The 27,248-nt window shown below is 39.9% G+C and overlaps 1 protein-coding gene and 2 long non-coding RNA genes across 3 annotated transcripts in view; 1 reads left to right on the top strand and 2 right to left on the bottom strand.

Moving 5' to 3' along the window:
- The window catches only part of LOC137030657 (uncharacterized), a 39,724-nt gene extending 18,247 nt beyond the window's left edge, over positions 1-21,477 (top strand). The window contains exons 4-5 of the long non-coding RNA XR_010896452.1: positions 20,463-20,508; positions 20,714-21,477. This is a non-coding gene — a long non-coding RNA (uncharacterized lncRNA). The remainder of the gene's footprint in view (positions 1-20,462; positions 20,509-20,713) is intronic.
- Positions 15,623-20,285, bottom strand: LOC137030656 (uncharacterized). The gene is made up of 4 exons (XR_010896451.1): positions 20,122-20,285; positions 17,365-17,535; positions 17,088-17,147; positions 15,623-16,936 (listed from the first exon to the last, which is right to left on the bottom strand). It is a non-coding gene; the product is annotated as an uncharacterized lncRNA (long non-coding RNA).
- A 2,680-nt stretch (positions 21,478-24,157) lies between the features above and the next one.
- Positions 24,158-27,143, bottom strand: LOC137029988 (uncharacterized). Its single transcript, XM_067399879.1, has 2 exons — positions 24,789-27,143; positions 24,158-24,662 (listed from the first exon to the last, which is right to left on the bottom strand). The coding sequence occupies exon 1, from the start codon at positions 27,141-27,143 to the stop codon at positions 25,119-25,121; it is 2,025 nt and encodes a 674-aa protein (XP_067255980.1). The 3' UTR covers positions 24,158-24,662; positions 24,789-25,118.
- Between the last annotated feature and the right edge of the window lie 105 nt (positions 27,144-27,248).

Genomic DNA, 27,248 nt, shown 5'->3' with positions numbered 1-27,248 from the left:
TGCATATACAAACAAGTACAGTTGAGCTTCCATTTATGTTCGCTAATTAATGTTTATATGTGAATAAAAGTCTAAACTCATACTGTATATTGCATTAAGCGAACAAGTCTCTTTGAAGTTCAAGTTTGGACTTAACTGCTCCATTCATATGGATCACTTTTACAATGTCTTTATGAACTTTTTGAAGTGTCAAAGTGTTAGTTGCATGGTCAGTAAATTGAGGGAGATAACTCAGATTTCATAAAAAAATTCACTTATGTTTCGAAGATGAACAACACATTCTTGCATGTTCGGAATGACATAAGGGCGAGTCTTTTTTTTTTTTCCATTTTTGTGTGAACTAACCCTTTAGGCAGGCGTACACTTTGTAGGTTCGAACACTCAGTAGTTTGTGAGCCTTTGCATACAAGTTAGTTAACCCGATAATCATGTCAAAGCAGTTGGTACATTGCACGACTGCACTACACAGCTTTTCTTTGTTTTAAAAACAGACTTAACATTTATCTATTATGGGTCCTAATTAGGAGATGATGAGCACATTAAGCTTTGTGCCATGCGGTTTATATTTATCAAGCAGTAAAAATGCTCCTTTCAACGCCCAAAACAAGAAGCTTGCGGATGAGATGAGGGGAAGAAGATTTTGGATTGTATATGATAGTTGAATTGATTCGAACAGTTTTAATCGAACGGATTTTAAAAAAGCTTTAATCATGCCCTTTGAATCCGAATGAAATGCGAATCGGCCAATTCATTTCAACTAATGTGGTTACATGTGACTTTTTATTCCATCTGTGCTACTAATCTGATTTAAGTCTGATTATTAGAGCCCATGTAAACACAGCTAATGTTGCTGCTATAGCTTCAGATTTTAAAAAGTTATAGGGTTGCCAAGCAGCCTATGTAATGTGATTGTGTATAATTTGGGACTATACAATAGCTGCATTTACATGGACCCTAATAATTAATTTGTAATCGGACTAGTTGCACAGTCGAATTAAAGGGATAGTTCACCAAAAAAATTAAAATTCTATCATCATTTACTCACCCTCAGCTTGTTCCAAAGCTATATAAAATATTTTAAAGAAAGTTTGTTACCAGGCTGCTTTGGGCCAACATTGACTTCCATAGTAGAAAAAAAAAAAAAAAAAACTATGGAAGTCAATGGTGGTTTTTAACAGAAGAAATGTATACAGCTTTGGAACAAGCTGGAAAGTCTGTAATTCTGGACAGACAGTGCATTTTAAAATATCAAATCCGATTTCTAAATAAATGTACACATCAACTATATTCAGATTCATCAATCACAATGATTTCATTCTGAATTAAATGAAAAGTGTAAATGTATCAAATAGTAAAATTGCTGACCCCTCAAATTCAGAATTTATTAACATCTCCTTGTCTCTGTGAGTAATTGACTTGTGAAATTCAACCCTGTGAATTACCGGTTTGTCCTCCTGAGCCTTTTAACGAGAAGGCTGCTTTTATGGCTGGATGCTGATTGGCACATATTTTGACCATATTCTCACACCCAGGACAACAAAAGGATCAAGCAGACCTGAAACAAATGACCCATGATTGAAATCACTTTAAATCCATTTAGTCTTACCTAAGTGATATTGGAAAAATTAGGCATAGTTGTTACCCAGTATACGCTGCTTCTCCTGGAACATGGTCTGCATGATGAATGATCTCTTGATCATGGATCCATGCAGTCCACCTGGAGATTATCTGAATGATATGTGGTTGTATATAAAGGGTAATTAATGACTGAACGTTACATACATACCGATAGCAGCAATATTAGTCCAGGACCTTATATCTATTGGTACTGAATAAGTCAGAAATTAATTTAATACCCAGCATGCTCATTGTTGTCTTGTTGTTGCTGCACAGGCTGTCTCTCCTCCAGCTGCTGAAAATAAAAAGTATGTTAGATTTATTAGAATGAATAGACCCACACATAACGTTATCGTTAAACCAGTAAGTGGCGACAAACGAGAATATTTTGTTATAAACAACTCTAAATCATTGATTTGTCTGGTTCATTGTCATTACAAAGAATTTAAGTAAACAAATCGTGAAGTAATTAACCGTGTCTGATTAATCGTTTTATACAGATTTTATTGGATTTTCATTATGGTTCATATGAGCTTCAGGGAGGCCAGGCAGGGTCTAAAATTAACAAACACTCTACTACAGATGCCGTTTAACGAATATAAGTGATTATTCTGCCGTTTATAGCATTAAACAGTGAACGTTACACTTAAAATAACTAAAATATATATATATATATAAAACTGCGTCTCAGATTTTAACGTTACCTCAGACCGCCTCAAGGGGACAGCGCTCGTGCGCACAATAACCAAACGTAATTTATTTATGAAATACATTTAGAAAACCAAAAACACTGCACTAACATTACTCATCACAAGTGATATTTAGTGTCACATGGGCAAAAACGATGAATAAAAGTACATTTGTAGGGCTTACCTTTTACTCCGTGTCCGTCTGCTGGAAGTCGACCGTTACAAGTCCGTTTGACTTGCTCGTTTAAAATTTCGAATTTGTCTCGCGCGTGCCCCATCCAATAAATCTACATTCACAAACACAACGTATAATATAAACATGTCCATAACTTGTGGCGCTCTAACGGTTACACAGAACGGCATGCATCTTGCGGAAGAACATTGTAGCCGGAGCTACTTCTCTCTGTTTATGTCGATGACGAGTCACGCCTGTTTCACACATAATCCGTCTGCAGTGCATGTGCGGTCCGTATGCAGTGCGTATGTGTTGCTGAAGCAGGAAGCGGCCATTGTGCTTTCACACAGCACACGTTTGCAGTGCGTAAAGTTATATTCATTACGCTTATATATTGACAGTTGCTGGAGTAGTTTAGTACACGTAAACATGACACAAAGATTTGAAAACTTACTGTCGACACCAACAGTCAACGAAACTGCTTCCCAAGCCTTTTCCTTCGCATTCAAATATTTATACAATACATTCTGCGGGTCACACAGAATTGTATGTTTTTCCACCTCAACGATGAGACGAGTGTCATCCATGTCACCTTGTTTTTGAATAGGTTGGTTTAGGTCCGCCTGTCACGTACTTGGGTAAAGTTGGTTTTATATTCGCACATTCGGACTTCTGATAAATTCAGACTTTCCAATAAATGTGCAATAAATTAAATGTTTGCGAATTTTAAGCAGCGACATGATATTGACAACCAACGATTGTCAACTTACAACATTTTTTCACAGTCGATCAAAATAGTCAAGTATTGTTTTAATGGCATATTTACTTGTGAATGTCCACTGAATGTCCAATGTAGTGTGATTAACAAGGCTACTGAATACGGATGTCCGAATGTGTGAATATAAAACCAACTTTACCCAAGTCACGTCATTGCCTGCTGGGATGCGAGTTTCCCTCCAACGATGGGGAAAAACATATCTGATCGCATTATGCAAGTAAACACTGTTCATTTTTTTAAAAATAAAATTATTGTTTTGAAATGATACAACTGAACTGTGTATCCAACAATCCATGTTCAATTGAAATGTTTCCTTTTGGCATGAATATAGCTTGTTGCTGGCATGGCGTTAAATCAAAAAAAAAAAAAAAAAAAAATCCTTTATGTAATGTACTAAATATACAAAGTAGTTTAAATGTGCATAATTTCTTTTTTTTTTTACAATTTCAGGTCAATCCATGTTCATTTTGCCCACACACAATCTGCTGTGCTGCACTTGCAGTACAGCAAAAATAGACTCGGTACGTAAACGATCGCTGCACTGCTGCAGACGCACCGCTCCTGGAACGCAATGACGGACCGCAACCGCGTGCAGTGTGAACGCTCTAATACGTTAACATGGGTGCGTAAAAAAATACGCAACGCATACGCACTGCAGACGGATAATGTGTGAAACAGGCGTCACGCAGGTATTTGTGCTACCCCGCAGCGGTTCATACCAGACTGGTCTAAAATAGTCCGAATATAAACACTATCTAGGTGTACCATAATGATTCAGGGTCCAACAAAAACACGGTTTAGAAAATGTATTCATGTTGTACATTCCCATTGTATAACTTTTGTAAATTTTGAACACAAAAAGTTACATATCTGGAAAGTTATCAGGAGACCAATGGACCACGTCGCTACAACGTTCTCCGTGGGATTAACCAGCGACGTCTTTTGAGAACGTGCCCACGACGTTTCTGGAACGTTATTCTTAAAAAAAAAAAAAAAAAAAAAAAGGAACTTTACCACGACGTCCTCACAACGTTGTCATTCAGTAAACCTCTTGTTCACAAACATATGAATAATCACAATTTATTAAGTAAAATGTTAGGTAGTTTTGCTGGCAAATATTTTATGAATATGTAGGTATATCTTAAATATAAATAAAACTATGTCGATTCATTTAAAAAGCTTGAATCAATTAAATTTACTCATAATATCCAAATGCCATATTAACAAACATAATGTTGGCTTAATGCAATATCTGGAAAGTTATCAGGAGACCTATGGACCACGTCGCTACAACGTTCTCCGTGGTATTAACCTGCGACGTCTTTTGAGGACGTGCCCGCGACGTTTCTGGAACGTTAGCCAAGATTCTAAAAAATGGAACATTACCACGACGTCCTCACAACGTTGTCATAAAGTAATGTCACGCTGACCAAATGACGACTAACTGACGACGTCGTCACAACGTACTGTGTTTGCTGGGTATGTGTGTTCCGTTCAGTCTTAGAATGTTTCAGCTAATCGTTAGGTGTATCCCCGGCTTAACTGTCGACTCAGCCGAGCGTTGCCATGGCTACATGCGCGTAACCTAAAGAATGACGTCACTCGATCGTCACTTGCTTGTATCTCAGTGTGGCTATATTACACTTTTTGCCACATGCTATACCTTTCTAATGTTTAAAAATTAAAGTAATTTTTTAAAAATAACTTCTCTTTAATAAAACCATGTTTTACAGGTATTTATGGGTATAGGAATTGATCTTACCTGTCTTATTTTCCAATTTCTTTGCCAGCAAAGTGATTTTCCATTCTTCATCTTTTCTTTGGCTGCATTCATCAGTTGAAGTCATTAACATTATTTTATGTCCCATTCTTATATTATCCCACTTCTTATATTCAGTAGCCTACTATTGGGGGGCATCATGATTTTAATGTTTAAAATGATAACTGCTGAAAGCACACATGATCTGATGACATCTTTAATTAGTTAGTAGTAGGTTGAAGTTACTGCTTCATTTTACAATGAATGGGTCAATCTACAGAAAAGTCAACTTTTCTGTCCCTTTACAGAAATATTACACTTGAAAACACTTTTTTTTATATTAAAAACATTTTTTTAAATATTTTAATATGAAACAATATTTGAACAATTAAACCTTCTTGCGCATCAATGTGGCAGTATTTGTTTTTTAATTATAAAAATTCCAAACAGCACAGAAGTGCTCGTCCCCACAGTCATGTGGGAAAGTGCTTTATTTTGAGCTCAGAAACAGGGTTTAAATACAATAATATGCATAACTGTCAAATATATCATGTAAATGACATAAAAAAAACAAAAAAAAAAACAAATGCTGAATAAATATTATAATATATATATATATAAAAAAACCTGGTGTTGTGTCACTGGTGTTACCTTTAACAAAAATCTCTTATTTTGAAATAAAAATCACACTGTTGACATCAATTGACTACCTTCTTCCTATTTCCTGAAGATCCATGAAGAAAGACACATGGAAAGTCCACTATCTCTTTTCAGTTATCAGAAATTTTAATTAGAAAATCATAATTTCATATGAAGCTTTTAGTTGAAGTCACTGGTGTGACCTACTTTATTATTAGTGAATTTTAAAAAACTAGAATACAAATGGATTAAACTACTTAATTTAGTGAATATATCATGATTGACAACATGTGGATTGATACCTTGCAGCAGCCATAAAATGCATTTTTCATGAAAAATGTCACTGGTGTTACTGTCACTGGTGTTGTTTATAGAAAAAAAAGCTTTATTCAAAGCTATTTATTTAGTTATTTTGCGTAAAATAGCACTAAATAATGTGATTCTAACTTTTTTTCCTATTGTTAATCCTCCTTTGGTCAGATATGGCTAAATTGAGGGTATTTGGCTAAACTGAGAAGCTGAGAAGCAGCGACTTTATGGACAGCGTATTTTACAGACATTTTTAAAATGTTGTTTATGATCTTTTACTGACTGCTTCACTAAGTGTCAATGAAAAGTCTTTGATTGTATAAAAAATGTAGTCTCCTCTCCTTGATTAGTTGAAGAATAAGTAGGGTTTCTTTGGTCGTATCTGTCACTGGTGATTCATTGTGTCACTGTTGTTACTGTTTTTTGTCTGTCTCATTAAATAAAATGTGTCATACGTGACATGATAATACTTTTACATTCATTGAATTCTGCTAAACTCAAGAATTAAGATGTAAAGGATTGCATTACTTGTTTATAACTGTTTTTCAAATATTTCAATTGTTATAGCAAATACATGCATAATAAATTAGCATAATTCAATCACTTTTAACTAACCTGATTAAAAAAAAAAAACCACACAATCTCCTTATTTTTTTCATTATCTTTTTTTCTGTAACTCTGACTGCATGTGCTGAAAAAAATTGACAAATATAATTTCATAAAAATGTTTAAAATGCCAGATAAGTATGGTAACACCAGTGACAAAAAATGGTACATGCTGTCTTTAAATGCACAAAATAATAATAATAATAAATCATAAAGATGTCATTTGTATTCATAAAGTCAATGTGTAATATAATAATGTGGTCTAAGTTTAAACGTTAGAAAAAGAAATACATTTTAAGACATTTTGTCATACCAAAAGTGGACTTTTCTGTGGAATGACCCAAATTCAACTACTATTTTTACTTGAAGTAAAACCATAATATCAACCTGCACAACAAAACAATCATTCTGTAAATCCATTATCATGTTTAAATGGATTTTTAAGGAACACAACCTCCTTTAAATCCACTAGGTTTCGTTTCATTTGCCTTTTGTCTGAGTTTCAAGGTGTAAGGTCTGTTGATAAAAGGCAACGCTGTTTTTTTTTTTTACAAGTGTTGTTATGGAAATACCAGATGAGGGACGTCAGTAGGACTTTCGCAAACTGGCAAGGACTTGAATGTCCTCCGAACGTCCGTCAGCGAACGTTACAAAGCGGACCAAACGCGGACGTCCCCCGAACGTCCGCCAGCGAACGTTACAAAGCGGACCAAACGCGGACCTTAACGGACGTTCACAACGTCCGGGGGACGTCCTTTGTTTGCTGGGATTACATCTTGTAAAAAGGGGCATAGGTGCCCCTTTTTAAAGGGCATATTGCAGGTTAGAGCTTTAGTGATTCAATGTATAGAAAAATAATGTATGAAATAGATTTTCTTGAAAAAACACGCATAAATACGCTACATAGGCTTCTGGAGTCGTATTTTTGTGAGAAAATGTTACTTCCGCATCTGAAAAATGCCCAATCGGACGTGACGTCAGTGAAGGGAGCGCGATCAATCTAAACTATAGGAAAGCAATGGATTGCAATGACAGTTCGGACGCTGAGGAAATTGTAAATGCTTATTTATTCTCGTATAACTAATCACAGCCATACAATTAGCCTGCTATGTGGTCAAGAGAGCAGAGACAGGCCAGAATTAGACACAATAACGGTCAAAAAAGACAAATTGAGCTGTTGTGTGAGGAGAAGCAGTGGAGAACAGGGCAGAGACCGGTGTTAGCTTATAGATTACGATAGGTAACGACATGTGCTCAGATCACAATTGTACAGATTATTATCATGAATCAGGCTAATAGCAAAGCTATTGGTCATCTAGGAGTAACTGATTACTAATAAACAAATAAATTTGATCAAGCGTATGTCACACGCGTTAATATCCGTCCACACTAACGATACGTGATATAGCCGTTTCTCATCATGACTGATTTGGTAGTTAGCAAATGTAATAATCAAACACAAAACTTAAAATGTGCACCGCAAGTCTTCATCGAGCTGCATCTCTGACGGATCCGTGATCATGTCTCCCGCTGGCGGCCAAATATTGTTACTGTATGTGTTTCATGTAATGTTATCCTTTATTCATTAAAGTTTATTCCGTGCCCATTCACGGATAGTGTGAGGATGTAGGCTATATGACGCAGTGATGTAGTTGTGTGAACTTGAATGTATAGGCTATATAAGTTTACATGGCATGCATGAAATTGGAGTATTTACATTACCAGCACATAATTCAAAACTGTTTTGTGTAAGTGTGAGACTGTATGCATGTGTACATAATTTGTATTAATCAGTGTTGAAATTGATTCAAGTAAAAACGGTGAAGAAGCATAGCGTGTTTAAGTTTATTAATATAATCATTTACAGAAGTATTACAATGTTGAACTCCCATCATATCGCCAGGATGATAATCCTCCAGTCTAAAATGAACGCGTTTTTCGAAGCACATGCAAAAGTGAAGTCCCATCTCTTCACCTGCACAAAACCCCTGCACAGAAGATAGCAGCGTAGTTTTTCTTGTTAGTAAACCTCTGTACTCGATGTCCTGACAGGCTGAAGTTTGTGCAACCTCCACAAACACAATAATTTACCATTACGATGATAAACAGAATACAAAAACTACCGAAAACACACTGATTCACAGCCGCTGTTGCTAAATACCAATATATTCTGCACTGAATCAACACAGAGCTCTGCGAACATCTCCCTAGTGACGTAAATTGACGCGACGCTGAAAAAAAAGCGCAGAGACCGTCACTTTATCTACTAAATTAATAACCTTATGTCTCGCAAAACATTTTTAAACCCTGCAGTACCTTTTTATATGGTATTTTTGTACAAGGTTATATATTCATCTCGAAAAAAATGTGTAATATGCACTTTAACCCCTTTTTTATAGTTTATGTAAGGCCGTTTCTATGGGGATATTTTAACGGCAAATTTCAAGAGAGCATCAAACGAGCACAAACGGCCTTGCTCTCGTTTAGATGTGCGCGCTCAAACAATTTTTTTACAGTCTATGGCTGAAACTCAAACTCTCCTTGCATCAGATATCAGCGAGAGCATGACTCGCAAGTTCGGACAATGCACGGATAATGCATCCAGTTGACGTTAATTTGAGTTAAGCAACCTAGCGCTGAAACGTGTTGTTTTTGAAATCATGCTGAGGAAAGTTGTGTTGAGTCTTCAGACGCGCGTGTCAGTCTATCTTTGAATCTACTTTCCAGGGAAATCACTAACAAAATGCACACAAACATGTCCCTGCCCTTGATATACAATGAACTTATTTGAACTTAATGAGAAAAAAAATTATATGACGGCAGATTCGAACCACGGATAATTAGAGGACGGCTGAACCTCTGACTCCGTTTACAACAATACTACCACGAGACTATTTGGGAATACGAAAAACAAATGCGGATTTATCTATAATATAATTGATGTGGGGCACTGGGCACCCACCGGCAGAAACAAATCGGTGCCTATGGGCACATCCATGCTTACTCTCTTTGCGTTCAGGGGGCTTGACATCAGATGGAGATGCAAGTCAGAAAAACATTTATTAGACTTATGAGAGTACAGTGCAACAGAAAACAGAAAGGAATCTCTCACAATTACATCTTAAAACTTACGTGAATCATAGAGGAGTGTTATTTTCATCTTATTGAAGTAATGCTGCACTCCAAAGTCCAGGCCCGGATTGGCTAATCGGTAGCAATGGGAGAATTCCCGGCCGCTCAGTTTATTTGGCCGCGAGGGCCGGTGTTGTCATGGCACTGAGTTGAAATATGGATGCTCTAGAATCTGTGGACACGGCCAAATGTACTAAGCTGAGTAGCCTAACTTTTTCCTAAAAACCATTCAATGACGGATTTAGGCCTGGATGGCCCAGGGCGGCACGGCCAGGGCACCCGTGGAAGAAAAAACAAACAAACGAATGCGCGATCGGGTTCCCTTTCGATATTTCACTCGTACTGCGTATGGGGGAAAAGTCTCCCTTTTTCCCCGCTACTAAAGCCTTTCCAATAACGCAGTGTAACTGCACCGTCATTGGTTCACTCATAGACAAGTTGTTGAACCAATGGCGGCGCGGCTCAGCGAGCGTTTCGACATAGGCCATCAGTCCTTTCTCCTTCAGCGACGACTGAAACTTCTCTTCGCTGATCCTCACAGAAGCCTGCTCGCCGAGAAAGAAGCTCGCCGCCTTTGAAGAAGCACTGCCGCCGACGAAGAGGCCCCGCAGTGGACCCAGCTGACTCGCCGGCTCCTCACAGCGCCCGCCCCCTCGCCGACTACCGCCTTCACGCCGTCGTCGAGTCGCCGCCTCCCGCTCCCGCGAACCGGCCGCTTCCCAGCGTGTCTCCTGCCGCCATCCGGCGCACCCTGAGAGCGTCTTCCCGCGGTTACTTTACCACGCCTCAGAGCAACTTTCCGGTGGTTTTCACCACTACGAGCCCGGCCCTCGCCGTTAAAGAGCCTCTCAATCGGCATTTTTCAATGCCTCACCACTGTACTACATGCAGAGCCCCGCTGCATGAAGATGACGGAGACGGGGAGTACGTTGGATGTCTGGGCGTTGCCCACGCGGATGACGCGCTTGCCGGCGGGTCATGCCCACACTGTGAGTGCATGAGTTTAGCGTCTCTGCGCTCGCGGGCCGCCTTCTTCTCCGAGAGCGACCCCCCCTGTTTATGCCCTCCCGTCTCCCGCGCCTGCCAGGAAAAGACCGCGGGGCAGAACAGTTCAGCGCATGGAGACGGGCGAGGACACGTCGGCCCAACGCCCGTGTGCCTCGCCCTCTCCCCACAGAGAGCAGACCCCCGTCTCATTCTCCCGCCCAGACCAGCGTCCCTCGGTAGATGCGAGCGACCTCGTCTCCTTCGGTGGATCGGATGAGGAGCCGCTCTTTGACTCCTTATCCATGGCAGCCTCTGAACATGAAGCGTGGGCTGGTGAGCCGGACGACCCCGCCCCCCTGCCTTCATTGGAGCCTATTTATCACAGCACTGGCATGGACGCCGAGTTATTCCGCGTCCTGTCTAAGGCCGTAGAGGAACTGGACCTCGACTGGGCTCCGCCAGGGGAGCCATCGCGGAGCCGCTTGGACGAGTGGTTTCTTCCAGGCCACCGCCAGGCCCCTCGCCAGCGCTCTGCCCCGTTCTTCCCCGAAGATATTATTCTCCCTCTCGCCACCCGGGCCGAGGCTTGGAAAGCCATCCCCGGCGTGTCAGAGTGGATTCTGAAGGTCATAAGCCAGGGCTACTCGCTCCAATTTGCCAGAAGACCTCCACGGTTTGGCGGGGTCATTCAGACTTCGGTACAAGCGGACGACGCACATGACAAGGTTTTAACCCTGTTGAGAAAGGGGGCTATAGAAATAGTTCCCTTCCCAGAGAGCGAGTCGGGTTTCTACAGCCGCTACTTCTTGGTGCCGAAGAAAGACGGCGGTCTCAGACCCATTCTGGACCTCAGGTTACTGAACCTTTCCCTCATGAAGCGAAAGTTCAAAGTCCTGACGCTGAAGCAGATACTCACGCAGATTTGCCACGAGGACTGGTTCTGTTCACTGGATCTGAAGGATGCTTACTTTCACATCCAGATAGCCCCCCATCACAGGCGATTCTTGAGATTCGCGTTCGAGGGTGTGGCTTACCAATACACAGTCCTCCCCTTCGGGCTCTCCCTGGCTCCTTGCACTTTCACGAAGTGAAAGAGACAGATGGGAATACGTGTTTTAAACTACCTCGACGACTGGCTCATTTTAGCCAGCTCGACGCACAGAACTAGAGCACCACAGATCCGTGCTTCTCAGCCACTTACAGTGCCTGGGTCTCAACGTATGCCATTTCTGGGCGCAGTTTTCGACTCTGTCCGTATGACGGAAGTAGTCTCACCAGAGCGCGCTCTGGCCATTCAGCAGCTCGCGGCCTCCGTCAGGAACAAAGCCTACCTCCCTCTGAAGCTGTTCCAGAGGTTGCTTGGGCTCATGGCTTCCGCCTCTCCAGTTCTTCAGCTTGGCCTACTTCGCATGCGGCCTCTGCAGTACTGGTTGAAGGTTCGGGTACCTCCCTACGCTTGGCGCCACAGTCGCCTGCGCCTCAAGGTCAATCAGGCCTGTCTGGCAGCCCTGAAGCCCTGGATGAACCCCACTTGGTTCACACTCGGAGTACCCCTTCAGGCGGTATCACGAAGAACGGTACTTTCGACAGACGCATCCAACTCGGGTTGGGGCACTCTGTGTGAGGGCAGTCCGGCCTTCGTCTCGTGGACACACGAGGAAAGCCACCTACATATCAACTGTCTCTAAATGCTGGCAGTGACACGAGCCCTCCGTGCCTTTCGGGCTCATCTGACGGATCGCCACGTCTTAGTCCAGTCGGACAGTATGACAGTGGTCTCCTATATAAATCGCCAGGGAGGTCTTTCGTCCAGCCGCTTATGCGCTCTGGTGAAAAGCCTTCTGGAATGGGCATCCCCAAGGGTTCGGTTGCTCAGAGCGACTTATATACCCGGCAAGAACAATCTGGGAGCAGATATGCTGTCTCGGAACAACGTTCCCTCAGATGGGTGGATGCTCCACCCCCAGACGGTTCTCACTATATGGGAGCTCTTCGGGAGAGCGGAGGTGGACCTCTTCGCCTCAGAAGACAACTCTCATTGCCCAACCTATTATTCGAAGGAGGACGATGCATTGGCCCACACATGGCCCAATACCCTTCTTTATGCCTTTCCTCCGATCGCCCTGATCCCTCAGGTTATCAGGCGAATCAAAGAGGACGAGCACAGAGTTCTGCTAGTGGCCCCACACTGGAGGAGCCAGATTTGTACCTCGGAGCTGTTTCGGCTTTCCACAAAAGCCCCATGGCCAATCCCCCTGAGACGGGACCTCCTCTCTCAGGCGAACAGAACAATCTGGCACCCGCAGCCGGAGTTTTGGGCTCTACATCTGTTGATTCTCGACGGGAATCATCTGACCCTCCGAAGGAAGTGCTAGATACCATTTCACAGGCGAGAGCCCCGTCTACAAGACGCCTCTACGCCCAGAAGTGGTCGGTCTTTGTTAGCTGGTGTTCCACACGCAACATCGACCTGGAAGGATGTGATGTTTTTTCCATCCTGACCTTCCTCCAGGAGCGTTTAGAGTTGGGACGAGCCCCCTCTACGCTTAAGGTCTACGTAGCAGCCATTGTAGCGTTTCACTTGCCCATTGCTGGACAATCAGTAGGGCGGAACGGTTTGGTCATTAAGTTCCTGAGGGGCTCTAGGCGATTGCATCCTCCTCGTCCCCTCACCGTTCCCCCCTGGGACCTCTCCGTGGTCCTCAGAGCTCTTAAAGGTCCTCCTTTTGAGCCACTGCGTCTAGCGGGCCTCAGACCCTTAACACTCAAAACTGCCTTACTACTTGCTCTGGCATCAGTAAAGCGAGTTGGCGATCTGCAGGCACTCTCGGTGAGCCCTGCATGCCTTGAGTTCGGTCCAAACGATTCCATGGTCGTTTTGAAACCAAAAATTGGCTACGTTCCCAAAGTGCTCTCATTGCCGTTCAGAGCACAAGTGATTTCACTTTCTGCGCTTCCCCGTTCATCGGACGAGCCAGAGCTGGAAACTTTATGCCCCGTTAGGTCTTTACGCGTCTACATTGAGCGATCACAGCCTTTCCGGCAGTCTGATCGGCTATTTGTTTGTTTCGGTGGTCGCACTAGGTTCCCCCTAATGGCGTCCGGACAAGTTCTGTCGTTCTCCAGCCGTGGCACGGCGCGGTTGAATTCGTTCCCCCATACGCAGTACGAGTGAAATATCGAAAGGGAATGTACTCGGTTACTAACGTAACCTCGGTTCCCTGAGATATGGAACGAGTACTGCGTTACTTGCCGTGCCACGAGGCTGCGGCTTAGGCCGTTGCTTCAGTCGATATGGCCTGATGGCCTATGGCGAAACGCTGAGCTGCGCCGCCATTGGTTCAACAACTTGTCTATGAGTGAACCAATGACGGTGCAGTTACACTGTGTTGTTGAAAAGGCTTCAGTAGCGGGGAAAAAGAGAGACTTTTCCCCCATACGCAGTACTCGTTCCATATCTCAGGGAACCGAGGTTACGTTAGTAACCGAGTACGTTTTTACCGCTCATTTGCACGCAACATCAATGATCATGTCACTCGGTGGGTAAATTAACCTGGTCGGGAGGGACTCGGAGTGTGCGCTCGGAGAAGACAACTCACTTAAAAGTATACGAGAAGAAGGGATGAGGTGACGTCTGTAGGGACAGCGGGACAAGTTCTAAATCAACACTAAGGCAAAAGGTCTAAGCCACCGCAGGCCGATTTAAGTAACGTACATAAATAAAAAGGAAGAGGGGAAAACATGCAAAAGATAAAGGCATGTATGCAGCTTACTCATATCGTAATAATAGGCAAATAATAATCACTTATGTTATGTTGCTTGCTATGCTATTACACATTGGCCAACAATATTCATTTTTCTGTCCAACTAGCTTAACCAGACAGTAAAATGTGATTTTGTAACATGTAACTTTTTTTTTAAACAAACATAATGGCCTACTTTAATATTTTACTGTAAAGTTGTGCAATTTTGTAGGATTTATGGTATTTTGTGTTATTTATTTGCCTCAATTTGTAATAATTTAAGTATATACATTTATATAAAATTTTATGTTAAATCCACTTTATTAAAGATCTACATTTCTAAATTTCATTCATAGTGATAGACATGAAAAATGTGCCTGGATTTAGTGGACGATTACTGCCATCTACTGGAAAGCAAACACTTAATTAAAGCTGCAGTAGGGAGTTTTTAGAAAACGTTGACTTAGCCTGAAAATTTGAACAAGCACAACTCACAGGTCACTCCCCCTTGCTCTCTGCTGCGCTACAGCCCTCCCTCCACAGCTCCTCCCCCATCACAACGGAGCCTGCCATGAACACGCAGGCTAGTAAGCAAGCAGGACCGATGACGGCGGATTTAAACAGTTATAGCACATTCACTGATATGGACAAAACATCAACAATATGATATACATTGACTATGGCCTTTCCATACTTTGACTACAAACTTGGTCCTCAAAACAACGGTAACTAATGTTACAGTACGCAAATAACTGGCTTCTCCGGTTATCTCTGTATGTATATTTTAGCCAAGAATAAAACAAAATTTGTTATTAAACCACTCTGCCTCTTTTAATTTTATTTAAAGAAACAAACAAAAACATATTAATAGCCTCAGGCAACGAGTGATTCATTATCTGCAATGTCTGCTTATATTTATAACAAAACGAAATATTAAACAACCCTTCCTCTTTTCGTGGAATGACCTACCACGCTCTATCCGAGCAGCCGAGTCTCTAGCCATTTTCAAAAAAATGCTAAAGACGTATCTTTTTCGTCAGCACTTGACCCAGTAGTAGTAGCACTTACCTTGACTAATATTCTTCTCCTGTCTGTGTATTTATTTATTTAAAAAAAAAAAAAAAAAAAAAAAAAAAAATCGCTATGAGCACTTTACTGACATAACTGTGACTTCACTCAGCACTTACATACTGTTGTTCTCATGTTGATTTAATTGATTCTACTACTCTCATTTGTAAGTCGCTTTGGAAAAAAGCGTCTGCTAAATGACTAAATGTAAATGTAAATGTAAATGTTTACATTTCAAACATATTAAATGTAATACTATTTGTCAGTTTTAATGTTCAATAATAGCCATTATAAAAAGGTATAAAAATATACAATAAGAAATAAAGCAAACAATTCAGTCAAGCGTACAAAATCAGCGCTTTAGTATGATACAAAAGTTAAATAGCCATATATATTAATTTATGAAACGTCATGTTGCCCTCAGCCAAAACGGAGCCAGCGGCAAACGTCAGAAGGATTAGCCGAGGTAAGGCTGCTCTCCGCTGGGTACATGAGCGTTGAGAGTCCGGTGATCGCCTGGATCTCAAAATTCCGACAACGTCAGATCAAATTTTCAGAAAGGCGCTATCTTTATCAATTAACCACAACTTTGAACTTTAAACCAGCACATTCTCGCCTTAAAAAAATCTTAAAACTGCATATCATGACTAGCCCGATCACACGAAAATGCGTATCAATAGTACGAGTTTGTAATCTCGTAGAATATATACGCCAAAATGAGTTTTTCGCGTGCATATGATACGCACTTTATGGGGTATTATACGTACGAAACTGGATTGTTTGTCCGCCATAAGCAAAGCTGCTGCACACCGGTAATCTTGAATTTGAATGCCTGTACACGCTGTGCACTGTGGCTGTGCATGATAGAAGTGTGATCAGCGCGCACACGAGCTTAATTGACACTGCTAAGACACTCCTCCTGACTCTGATTGGTTGGTTCTTACCGGGAGCGGTGTATTTCTGCAAATGGCAATAGGACCACTGGGAGGAGCCAGAGGAGCTTGATTTTTTCACAGATTATCTGTCTCATATTCTACTCTCATTTATGTAAAAAATACATTTTTACAAAAGTTACCTACTGCAGCTTTAAATTAAAATTAAAATAACATTAATTTTTAACTACAGCCACATGGCTAGAGAATTAATCAATGTTTCACATTATAAAATCATTATTATAACTATAAAAATAATTCTATATCAAATTTTAGCATTTTTTGTACTATCATTTGTACCATCATGGGTATTTGAAGATATTTTTGAAAAATACAATTATTTACAAGGTTGTAGAGAACAGTGCACTATTGCAGACTTATATACTGAGGTTTTAATTACATTATTTTAATATAGTCAGTCATGAATTAAAGTGGGCCGGTCTAAGGCATGAAACTCCAGGGCTGAAAATGAGTCCCAATCCGGCCCACCCAAAGTCCATCCCTGCAGTGAGAGCGCAAACAGAAATATTAATTAATTTATTATTATTAATTATTGCATTAAACATGGAAAATAGAAAAACAAATATAAGCCACTTCAGATTAGCAGATTTACAAGTTTCCTAAAGTTGGTACTGTGAGTAAAAATAATTTACTTTTTTGTGTCATTGGTTTGCAGTTGAAGGTCTTTTCTTCATCTTCATTTCATAATGCATCTTCAAGAACCAAATACAGTGTTTAGCATAAATTGGGCCTTCAATTAAAGGGGACCTATTATGCCCCATTTTACAAGATAAAATAAGTCTCTGGTGTCCCCAGAGTGTGTATGTGAAGTTTTAGCTTGAAATACCTCACAGATAATTTTATATAGCTAGCATGTTAAAATTGCCACTTTTAGTGTTTAAGCAAAAACGAGCCGTTTTAGTGTGGTACCTTTAAATGCAAATGAGCTGCTGCACTCAGCCTAAGAGGGCGGAGCTTCAAGAGCTGATTCTCCAGTGACAGGATTCAGTCAGAACCAAGTGGCAACCTCCCCCAGTTTCTCGTCAAGCCAATACGGAAGTGACTTAAACTGCGATACATCAACTGGCCGCTAGAGACAAGCTGCAAAAGAGAGCAGAATCTCATTGACCATCATGTTAAAACAGCCAAGTTTACAGCAGAAAAAACATGTTTACAGTCCGGTTCAAACTGTGGTTTTGGTCTATACTGCTAATTTTGCCCATGACAACTCTGATAACTTCAGATTACCATCTCACAACGTCGTCAGTACGATCTCCTACCGTTATAAGATTACCAAGAACGTTCCAGATACGTGCTGTATTCGTAATATATTGGTAATTCCATTAACTTACTAGTAACGTAACTACAACATTCTATGCCTGTAATATTATTACCATTAAATTACCATATCACAACGTCGTCAGTACGATCTCCTAACGTTATAAGAAAACCAAGGACGTTCCAGATACGTACTCTATTTGTAATATAATGATCATTCCATGACTGACTGGCAACGTAACAGCAACGTCATGTGCTTGCAATTTCATTACCATCATTTACACGTTCTTTATATGTTATTATTACCAGAGTTTGCTATTTAAAAAGTGCAATTAAACATCAGACACAAGACTGAAATTTTCCTGAAGAAAAAAATTGTTTGACAAGTGAGTGAAGTTAATTTTTCTGAGAGAAGAATTTATTTTTCAGAGGTGACAACGAATAAATGGCTTTTATAAAAATGTATAAAATAAACTTTGGAAAGACGCTAAACCTTTTTTAATAATACTGCATGTACTTGCTTGAATGCTTTTATTTTATGCTACTGTAGGCTATATGTTTTTATTTATAGTTTGGGTGTATTTTATTATTTTTATTTGGATTTTTGTTCATGTTCTTTGTTTTTCAAAATAAATGAATTGAATTCATTTTGAGCTCTGCATTCATCGTTCACAGCTGTTGGAATAGCCTTTAAATTAGTCTGGGCAAATAAGGACATAAATTAGGTTAAACTACTGCATTTCCACCCATAAATAAATAAATAAATAAATATAAAAATTACCAACTGATTACCAACACACAACTATTGATACACAACGGCGACGTCGCAGTTACTAACTGGCAACGTCACAAAGTTATGTTAGGGCGACGTATAGGCATCCTTTCACTTTTCCGACTGTAGTTACATCGCCATGATTAAACTTTGGTCACCAGATTATGTTGCAATTATGTAACAGTTACGTAATTTTGTTAGCTGGGTAAGGGCGTGGTCACTTGAGTAACAGGTGGATTGCCGCTGCTGTCTGTCAGCCGTCATGTTACCTCAGCAGCTAATCTCAGCCATATTTGTGCTTTTGTTCTGGATTATTTTACACAATATATGGCTTGCTGCATTATACTCGAGACAGATGTCCGTCTGTGTACATGTGCATGCATTGCGTTGTTGGATCGTCGTGGCATTGGCTAAAAGTTTTGTTCCTGAGATTTACTACAATAACAATACCAGGAGGATATAAAACTCTGACAGCACTAGTGTCAAAATTTGGACTTCGATACGATACCCAACTTAAATATCACGATACCGATACTTAAACGATACTATGGCAAAACCCTAAAATAGCAGAAAAAGTAAATAAATAACATATGACAGAACTTCTTTCTATACCAGTGTGCAGGCTGATAATTCTGGATTTGAGCTTCATTGCCATGAAGTTAGAGTTAGATTTAATATAATTTTTAATGTTTATTATTTTCATGCTCAATAAAATGGTGAATTATTTGCTGTTTTACTTTTTTTTATACATTTAGGTGTTTTTGACAGTAAGATTATTGTAAAAATTATATTACTGTAAATAATTAGAGCAATTGTAACGGGTACCGTGGCAACGGCACCGTGGTGAACAGATTGACTCCTGTAAAACAGGAGAGAAACGAGGAGACAGTGTATCAGGTTCGAGCTCTCTGCAGTAATTTATTTTAAGAATTTTCTTCAGCAACCATCTCTATTGTTAAGAGTCATTTTATGTTTCACATATTGCATATTCAGTGTCTTTTTTTTATTTTTATTTTTTTTTATATTACAATGAATTTTCACTGTCCATGTCAATACAAAATCCATAATAAAATAAACCTTTTAGTACCAAATGCATGTTCACTTACTCTTCGTGCTTGTATTTTACACTATTTATCAAAATGAAATGTAAAGACAATGGTAATATTCACCAGCTATTTTTAAGATACTTAGAAACTTCCATTCACAGTATTTTATCAGTATCATGCCAATACAGTACTGCAAAATCAGGCCCAGAACTAATAAAGTGCTTCAAATATAACTGTAATTATTTTTTCTACACTCATTGAGCAAAAAAACATTTCCAACTGATGGTGGGGAACTAACATCCAGTGAGCTAAACATATCTGTTAACATTACAAGCTCAAAAAAATATCTTCATGTGCATATATACATGGGAAAGTGCATGTGTCAAGCTAACTTGCTCTCTAACGTAATGTGCACATTGTCAGTCGACCATTACTCTGCTGGACTTTGCCCTCTCATCTCAAACTCGTTTCAAACTAAATCAGAAACAGATCCTAACGAAAATTATTTCACTAAAACAGTCCACTCATATCTCACATACATTTCAGCCGGGCTAAATCCTAGCTCTGAGTTATTTTTGTACATTTACCCACCTGTAAAACAGGAGAGAAACGAGTAGACAGTGTATCAGGTTCGAGCTCTCTGCAGTAATGAGGAACTCACAACTCACACAGCTTCAGTAAACCCATCACCCGACCCTCCCCCTGCTGGTCCGGAGCAAACACTACACCATTAACTTTGAAGTAGGAAAATCACATAAAAATAAAACCCCTTGAGATAATTGTTTAAAAAAAAATACAATAACTTGTGTTACGACACTTATAAATACAACACTTTTGTGGTCGTCACACACTCCCTGGCAAAAAGAAATGGGTCCCACCATTTTCTGCTCAACTTTTTTTTTTTTTTTAAACTCTCTTTTCTCTTTCAACAGGCAACAGGAACGGGTAATATGTATGGTGGTGATGTTACGGTGTAAGGTATGTACGTAAATAGCAGGTAAATGGGAGAGTAGGAGTTAACTGGATATGTCGGTGTTGAATAGAGGGATAAGCAAGTTCAGGGGTTTGGTGGTATGAGGTACAATGTAAGCAGGGGATTCTAAGTGTGTGTTTGCCATATTAACTGTGGCTTGTGTTGTCAATGAGGGCTGACCGAGGTTCTCATATGTCAAAATCTGTCTAGGTCGTCGGTCCCGACCTGACCTCCTGACCTCGGTCTGGTTGTCTGGCACCGTATTGGCTGGAGGCTGTTCCTCAGGAATGGGCTCTGGGGCCTCGTCACATCCATCTGGCTTTCTTGTCGTAAAGCACTTTGCCTTTTGCACTGGCCTGTTTGCTGCTCTCATTGGCAATTCGATAAGCTTCAGACATCTGCTTTGCCCACTACTTGTATGGAAGTAAGATAATGCCAAATGTTTTTGAAATAAAAAGCTTGTTGAATTGCACTATTTGAAAAAAATATGCATTACATTAGCTGTGCTTGCATTTAGATGCACTGTATTTTTAAGGCTTGCATTTTTATGGGATGAAATTCAACACAATCGTATATTTAATCTGTGAATATTTCAATTAAAAATATTTCACACACATTTTCATTATTAAAAATTCAATAATTCATATTCACCTTTCAAATTTCACTTCCAAAATATTCATTCTGTTTAAAAATACAACCTATAAAATTCGACTAGCAATTTTCAGTCCATTTTATTTCGCTTTACAAATTCGCTTCCACAAATTCAGTGGTTCAAATTCGGCAGAAAATTCAACATTTCACATCCGGGAACTGCAGGAAGAGCAGTAGAGTGCCGATGCATCATCTCTATCTGCTGTTAGTCTGCTTCACCAGCAGGTGCCGCTAGCGGCTGTTTAGGAAGACCAAAGCAACGCTAGTAAATCATCATTCATTCATAAAAACGGATTTACAGAATTAGAGCAAGCATAAGTGAATATGTGATGATTATCAGGGCCAGTATAAATGCAGAAACGCTGATAAAGACACAAAAACTGCATTTATGTTTAATTCAGTGTATTTACGCTTACTTTCCCAGTGTAGCTACAGCTTTCTCTCCAGTGAACAAGATAACGTTATTGTTCCCTTAACTTTATATCGCGGCGCTGTGTTGTAATACTAGGGCTTCCCTCATCCGTCATAGGATTGCCCTGCCATCAGGACATATAAACTCTTAACACAGCTTAATGGACTCGTACAGTGATATAAAAGACCAAACTCGCATCTCATTTGTGATGTAGGTTAGACTATATAGGCTCCAAGAAAGCAGATACTGGCATAAAGTTGATTTGACGCTGAACGTTTGATTATGATACTCGCAAATTTAGGGACCGTCTCTAAAGTTACGACATTCTGTATTCACGTTTCTACCTTCAATTGCATTTAAAGAGAATGACTTAGTCACAAAACCAACTGTAAATTGTTCATCTAGCTGTCAGGTATAATGCAAACCTTTTAGATTTTTGATGTTTATTATAATAAAAGGTAACACTTTATATTAAATAGTTGATATGAACGAACAATGAACTGCACTTCTACAGCACTTACTAATCTTTGTTAATGTTAATTCCAGCATTTACTAATACATTATTAAAATCAAGAGTTGTATTTGTCAACTTTAGTTAATGCACAGTGAAGTAACATGAACAATGAACTGCTGTATTTTTATTAATGTTAACAAAGATTAACAAATACAACAACAAATGTGTTGCTCATGGATAGTTCACATTAGTTAATACATTATGAACCTTACTGTAAAGTGTTTCCAAATAAACTGTCAAGTAATATGTAAAGATTGCTATGTATTTCACTACTGTATTGGATTATACAAAAAAATGCCATAACTTAAAGCTCAATAGCATATGATGAGAATGATTTAGTCACCAAAACTACCTGTGAAGTGTTCATCTAGGTGCCAGGTCGAAGAGTGATGCACCCTTCTCTCTCTCTCTCTCTCTCTCTCTCTCTCTCTCTCACACACACACACACACACACACACACACACACACACACACACATATTCAAACACACTCAACTCAAAGTACATGCACATATACTTTTTCTTTTTTTTACACATTCATCACACAATTAGTTCTACTTAGTTAATTTTATTTCTAAATTTTATTTAAAATTTGTATAAGCAGGATAATCTATGATCAGGTAAAATAAAAAAATTAACAAAGTAAAAAAAAATAGTGTGATGAACGTGTAAAATAAATAAATAAATAAATAAATAAATAAATAAATAAATAAATAGTATATATATATATATGCATGTACTTTGAGTGAGGTGTGTTTGAATATGTATGTGCATGTGTGTCTACAAGAGTTTGGTAGAAGGTAGAAACGTGAATACCAAATGTCGTAACTTTAGAGACGGTCCCTAAATTTGCGAGTATCATAATCAAACGTTCAGCGTCAAATCAACTTTATGCCAGTATCTGCTTTCTTGGAGCCTATATAGTCTAACCTACATCACAAATGAGGTGCGAGTTTGGTCTTTTATATCACTGTACGAGTCCATTAAGCTGTGTTAAGAGTTTTTGTCCTGATGGCAGGGCAATCCTATGACGGATGAGGGAAGCCCTAGTATTACAACACAGCGCTGCGATATAAAGTTAAGGAAACTAAACAACAGAGAGAAATATATGTCTATCTCAGATTTAACGTTTGATCTGTACACCAGCATCGGGCAATAACGTTATCTTGTTCACTGTACAGAAAGCTGTAGTTACACTGGGAAAGTAAGCGTAAATACACTGAATTAAACATAAATGCAGCTTTAAACTTCATTTTAAACTGTAATTATTATTTTCTACACTCATTGAGCAAAAAAACATTTCCAACTGATGGTGGGGAACTAACATCCAGTGAGCTAAACATATCTGTTAACATTACAAGCTCAAAAAAATATCTTCATATGCATATATACATGGGAAAGTGCATGTGTCGAGCTAACTTGCTCTTGTTGTGGCCAGTCTGCAGTGTCCTAAGATGATTCTGTTCTCTTCTCAAAAAAGCTCTCAGAGTCAGAAGTTCCAGGTCTTCAAAAGATATTCTTTATTGCCAGGCAACAAAGTGAGATGTCAGCTTCTCATCAGGCATCGCATCTGATCTAAACAGCGTTAATCAGCTCGTTTTATATGTTTCTCTTATCGTTACAGAACCAATTAGTATTCCTCTAGTTATCTTTTTCTTTTAACTCCACCCTGGCGTTTTGCCACTGTTATCTATGAATACTCCTCAGCTTTGATTTTAATGGTGGCGGATCGCCAGCCACTATATTTTTTAAAAACATGTTTTAATGGTTTCTTTGGTGCCTTCCACGGCTTGCTACTATAATTGCTATATTTTTAAAAACATGCTTTAATGGCTTCTTTGGTGCCTTCCACAGCTTGCTACTGTAATTTGCTTTGAATACACTTATATTTCATTTGCGCTTGATGCTCTTAGTGCAGAAAACCCGGTACTTTCCAGTGCTTTTCATGCAAGCTATTCTCTACTGGTAATACGTTAATAATCAATAAATTTTCCCAACACATCCCCCTTTGGGGCTCTCTTTAGCCCCACTTCTATGCCCTTATCGCAGAGCATGTCCTCATAGGTCAGCCCGTTTCCTTCTTCTTTCTTAGTGACAAAAATAGTCACCCATCTTTTTCTACCAAGTGACCTTCCCATGGGGACACACTCCAGAGGAGAATGAGACCAAACATCTCCCCCTTTGTTTGTCTAGAGAGGAGTAAAAGATCCCATCTCCCTACCTAAAACCTTCTTTTAGGGGGATACTTCTTCACATTTCATATGATTCACAAGCTTTGGTTATATCAGTAGATTAATGCACTTCAGTGATTACACCATACAGTAATAGAATGATGGCAGTAGTAGAATGCACATATATAAATATGTATATATAGTCCCACGATGCCAGAGGAACTCTCAGGCGCTTCCGGTGGCCTGGAGCGCTATCTGGGCTGCTCCACCGTTGCCAGAGGTTCCTGGACCTGCCTAGGGTACTATCTGGAGTTGGGACTGACAGCGGGTTTTTAAACCACCAGTAGAGTCAGCCCTTGCTGCTAAGCACTGAGGTGCTCGCCGATCCTTTCTTCTCTTGAGTTCCTTTGGACTTTTCAGTAGGTTAACAAGTGTATATTATAACTTCAAAGTAGTGATGAGTAAATGAATGAATATAGCAATAAAAGAAATTTAAGAAAACATTCTTGTCATTTCCCTTTAAATGTGGTTGCATTACCTCGTAACACGGATAATGACCTGCTCCAGACCCTTAGTCGTCCCCTTTCATTCTTTAAAGTGATATTTAATAATGTACAGGTATTTTATAATATTGGAAAAAACAAAAATGAAAATAAAAATTGGAAGGGGGTTTATGCCAAAATAACAAACAAAACACCCACTTGCTAACTGCCTACTCTACCCATTGTCTGATATGCTAACTTGAGTTTTTGCCCCAAAAGAAAATACATGTTCTTGACTACCTCCCTCTCTATCAAAAACAGCATTAAATTCAGGGTCAAAAATAAAAAGTGGCACCCCTTCCATTACACCCCAGTTAGGGATCATTTCATGGGAATTCGTCCAGCTCATCCAGACCTGGACCTATTGGATACACTCCAGTTGTCGTGGTGCATCCAATGTCAACCCCAGATTGTTTTACAGACACATTCACCATCTGCTTGGCTGCTGCACCTGCCATCATTGATCTGAGAAAAGGTAACACACAACAGAACAACAACACAAAAATTCCAACAGCAACTGCTACTATTACTCCCACCTTTACCAGCCATTCTTTCCATGAGCCAAAAAGAGAGTCAAACCATTCTCCAATTTTTCTGTCTCTTCCAGCATTTTCAGTGACTTCTGTTCTCAAACTCTTTAGCTTCTTCATGGCTCTGGTAAAGGATCCATCAGGTGCTGTGTTGTTTGGGATAAAGGTACAACAGTCAATTCCAAACATCACGCAAACCCCGCCTTTTTCCGCGAGTAACCAATTCAACGCTTGTCTGTTCTGCCAGGTCATTTTACTAGTGTATTTCAACTGTTCTCCCAGAGCCATCAGAGCATCATCTGTGTAATTAATAAATCTTTGCTGATTGTAATAAATATAGTTAATCCATTCAGCATTCTTATTTGGAGTTATCCAAACAAATATAGACTCAAATCCTGACTTCACTTCATCTCTTGCCTTGAATTCATGTGGTATACCTCTAGGTTGACCTATAGCATCTATAACCACATTAGGATCTGGTTTGTATGCTCTTTTGGCTCTATGTCCGGGAGCTACATGCTGGCTTGGTGTTTCATCATCTGGGTCCCAATCAATCATTGTTACTTCTTGGGCTAGTCTTACTCTAGCACATATCCCTTTCCACCCTTTTGGTAAGGTGGCTCTTAGTCGTTTGCCTCCACATATCCAAAAATGATCAGCAATTGCTTCATCTATTGCTTCAAATTGATCTATTATTGGAAAGGCCAGTGTGGCATTTTCACATGCTTCCATAGTTGTGATAACTGTCATGTTAATATTTACAGTAGCTGTAGCGTATATTACGCTATATGTTTTATGTACACCTGATTTATAATACATGTCTTTATCCAAATGCCAAATTATTCCACACTGTCCTTGAAAGGTTCCATAATCTACATCCCCTTTTGACTTGTTGAAGCATTCATATATCAAAGTTCGATCAAAAACATAATTCTTGGGAGTTTCTCTTCGTCTTAGATCAATTCTTACATCTAATTTTTTACATTCATCTCCCCAATATTCTTGCTCATAGTACCTGTGATAGTATTTACTTCCCAGTAATGCCAGACACTCTGCAGGGCAATAAGGAGCAACTCGCCCTGATATATTTACACAATGATTCGAATAAAATCTGGCACAATGAGCAAAGCTATATTCATCAGGCACCACTGTTAACTTTTTCAAGGGTGATGGCGAGCACAACAAGCAAGTCTGTCTCTTTGATTGTTTGGCAGTATATTCTGCCCACTTATACCATTCATTATGATAAGCAATATCCAACAATTTTTCTTTGTGCATTTCTAAAGCCATATCATACCCTAATCCTTCATAGTCAGTGTCATTCAGGTCAGCAGCTCGTTTCCTTATAGATCTATTTACAACAGTACCTTGGGTTGAGTTAATCATCTTGAGTTGGATCACTTCCAATGATGTCCTCAAGGTCTTGAAGATTGAGGGTGGGAAAGTCTCCTGGGAGGCTAAGACCTGGGAGGTCACTGGCTGGGGATCCACTATCTGCAGTGGGTAGGTCAATACCTTGGAGTTCGGTGAGGAATCCATTTGGCTGAGGTTGTTCACTGGTGGAGGGTCCTGCCTCAGAAGATTGGTCACCTGACGGCTCTGGGTCAGTGGTAGCTGATTCAGCAGGTACATCAGCAGTAGGATCAATGTCAAGACCCTCCTCCCCAGTTTCACCTGCTTGTGGGGCATCATCTTGTCCCCGCATCTCATCTTGTATCTCAGGCTGCTCAGCTTCCCTAGAAGAAGGTTCAGCAACAACATTACTAGGTCCCTCACCTGGTTCCCCTGGCCCCTCCCCTTCTTGGGCATCTTGGTCTGCATCTTCTTCTGCACCCTCTGCCTCTTCTTCTCTCCGTCTCAGCCTTGGCACCCTAGTACAATGATTCAAATGATACCAAGTCGTTCTTCCTTCTACTTGGATTGCAG

This window comes from Chanodichthys erythropterus, chromosome 11, assembly GCF_024489055.1.
Source record: "Chanodichthys erythropterus isolate Z2021 chromosome 11, ASM2448905v1, whole genome shotgun sequence".
Classification (NCBI taxonomy): Eukaryota; Metazoa; Chordata; class Actinopteri; order Cypriniformes; family Xenocyprididae; genus Chanodichthys; species Chanodichthys erythropterus.
The sequence above is the reverse complement of the archived record's forward strand: the minus strand, read 5'-3'. Positions and strand labels throughout refer to the sequence as shown.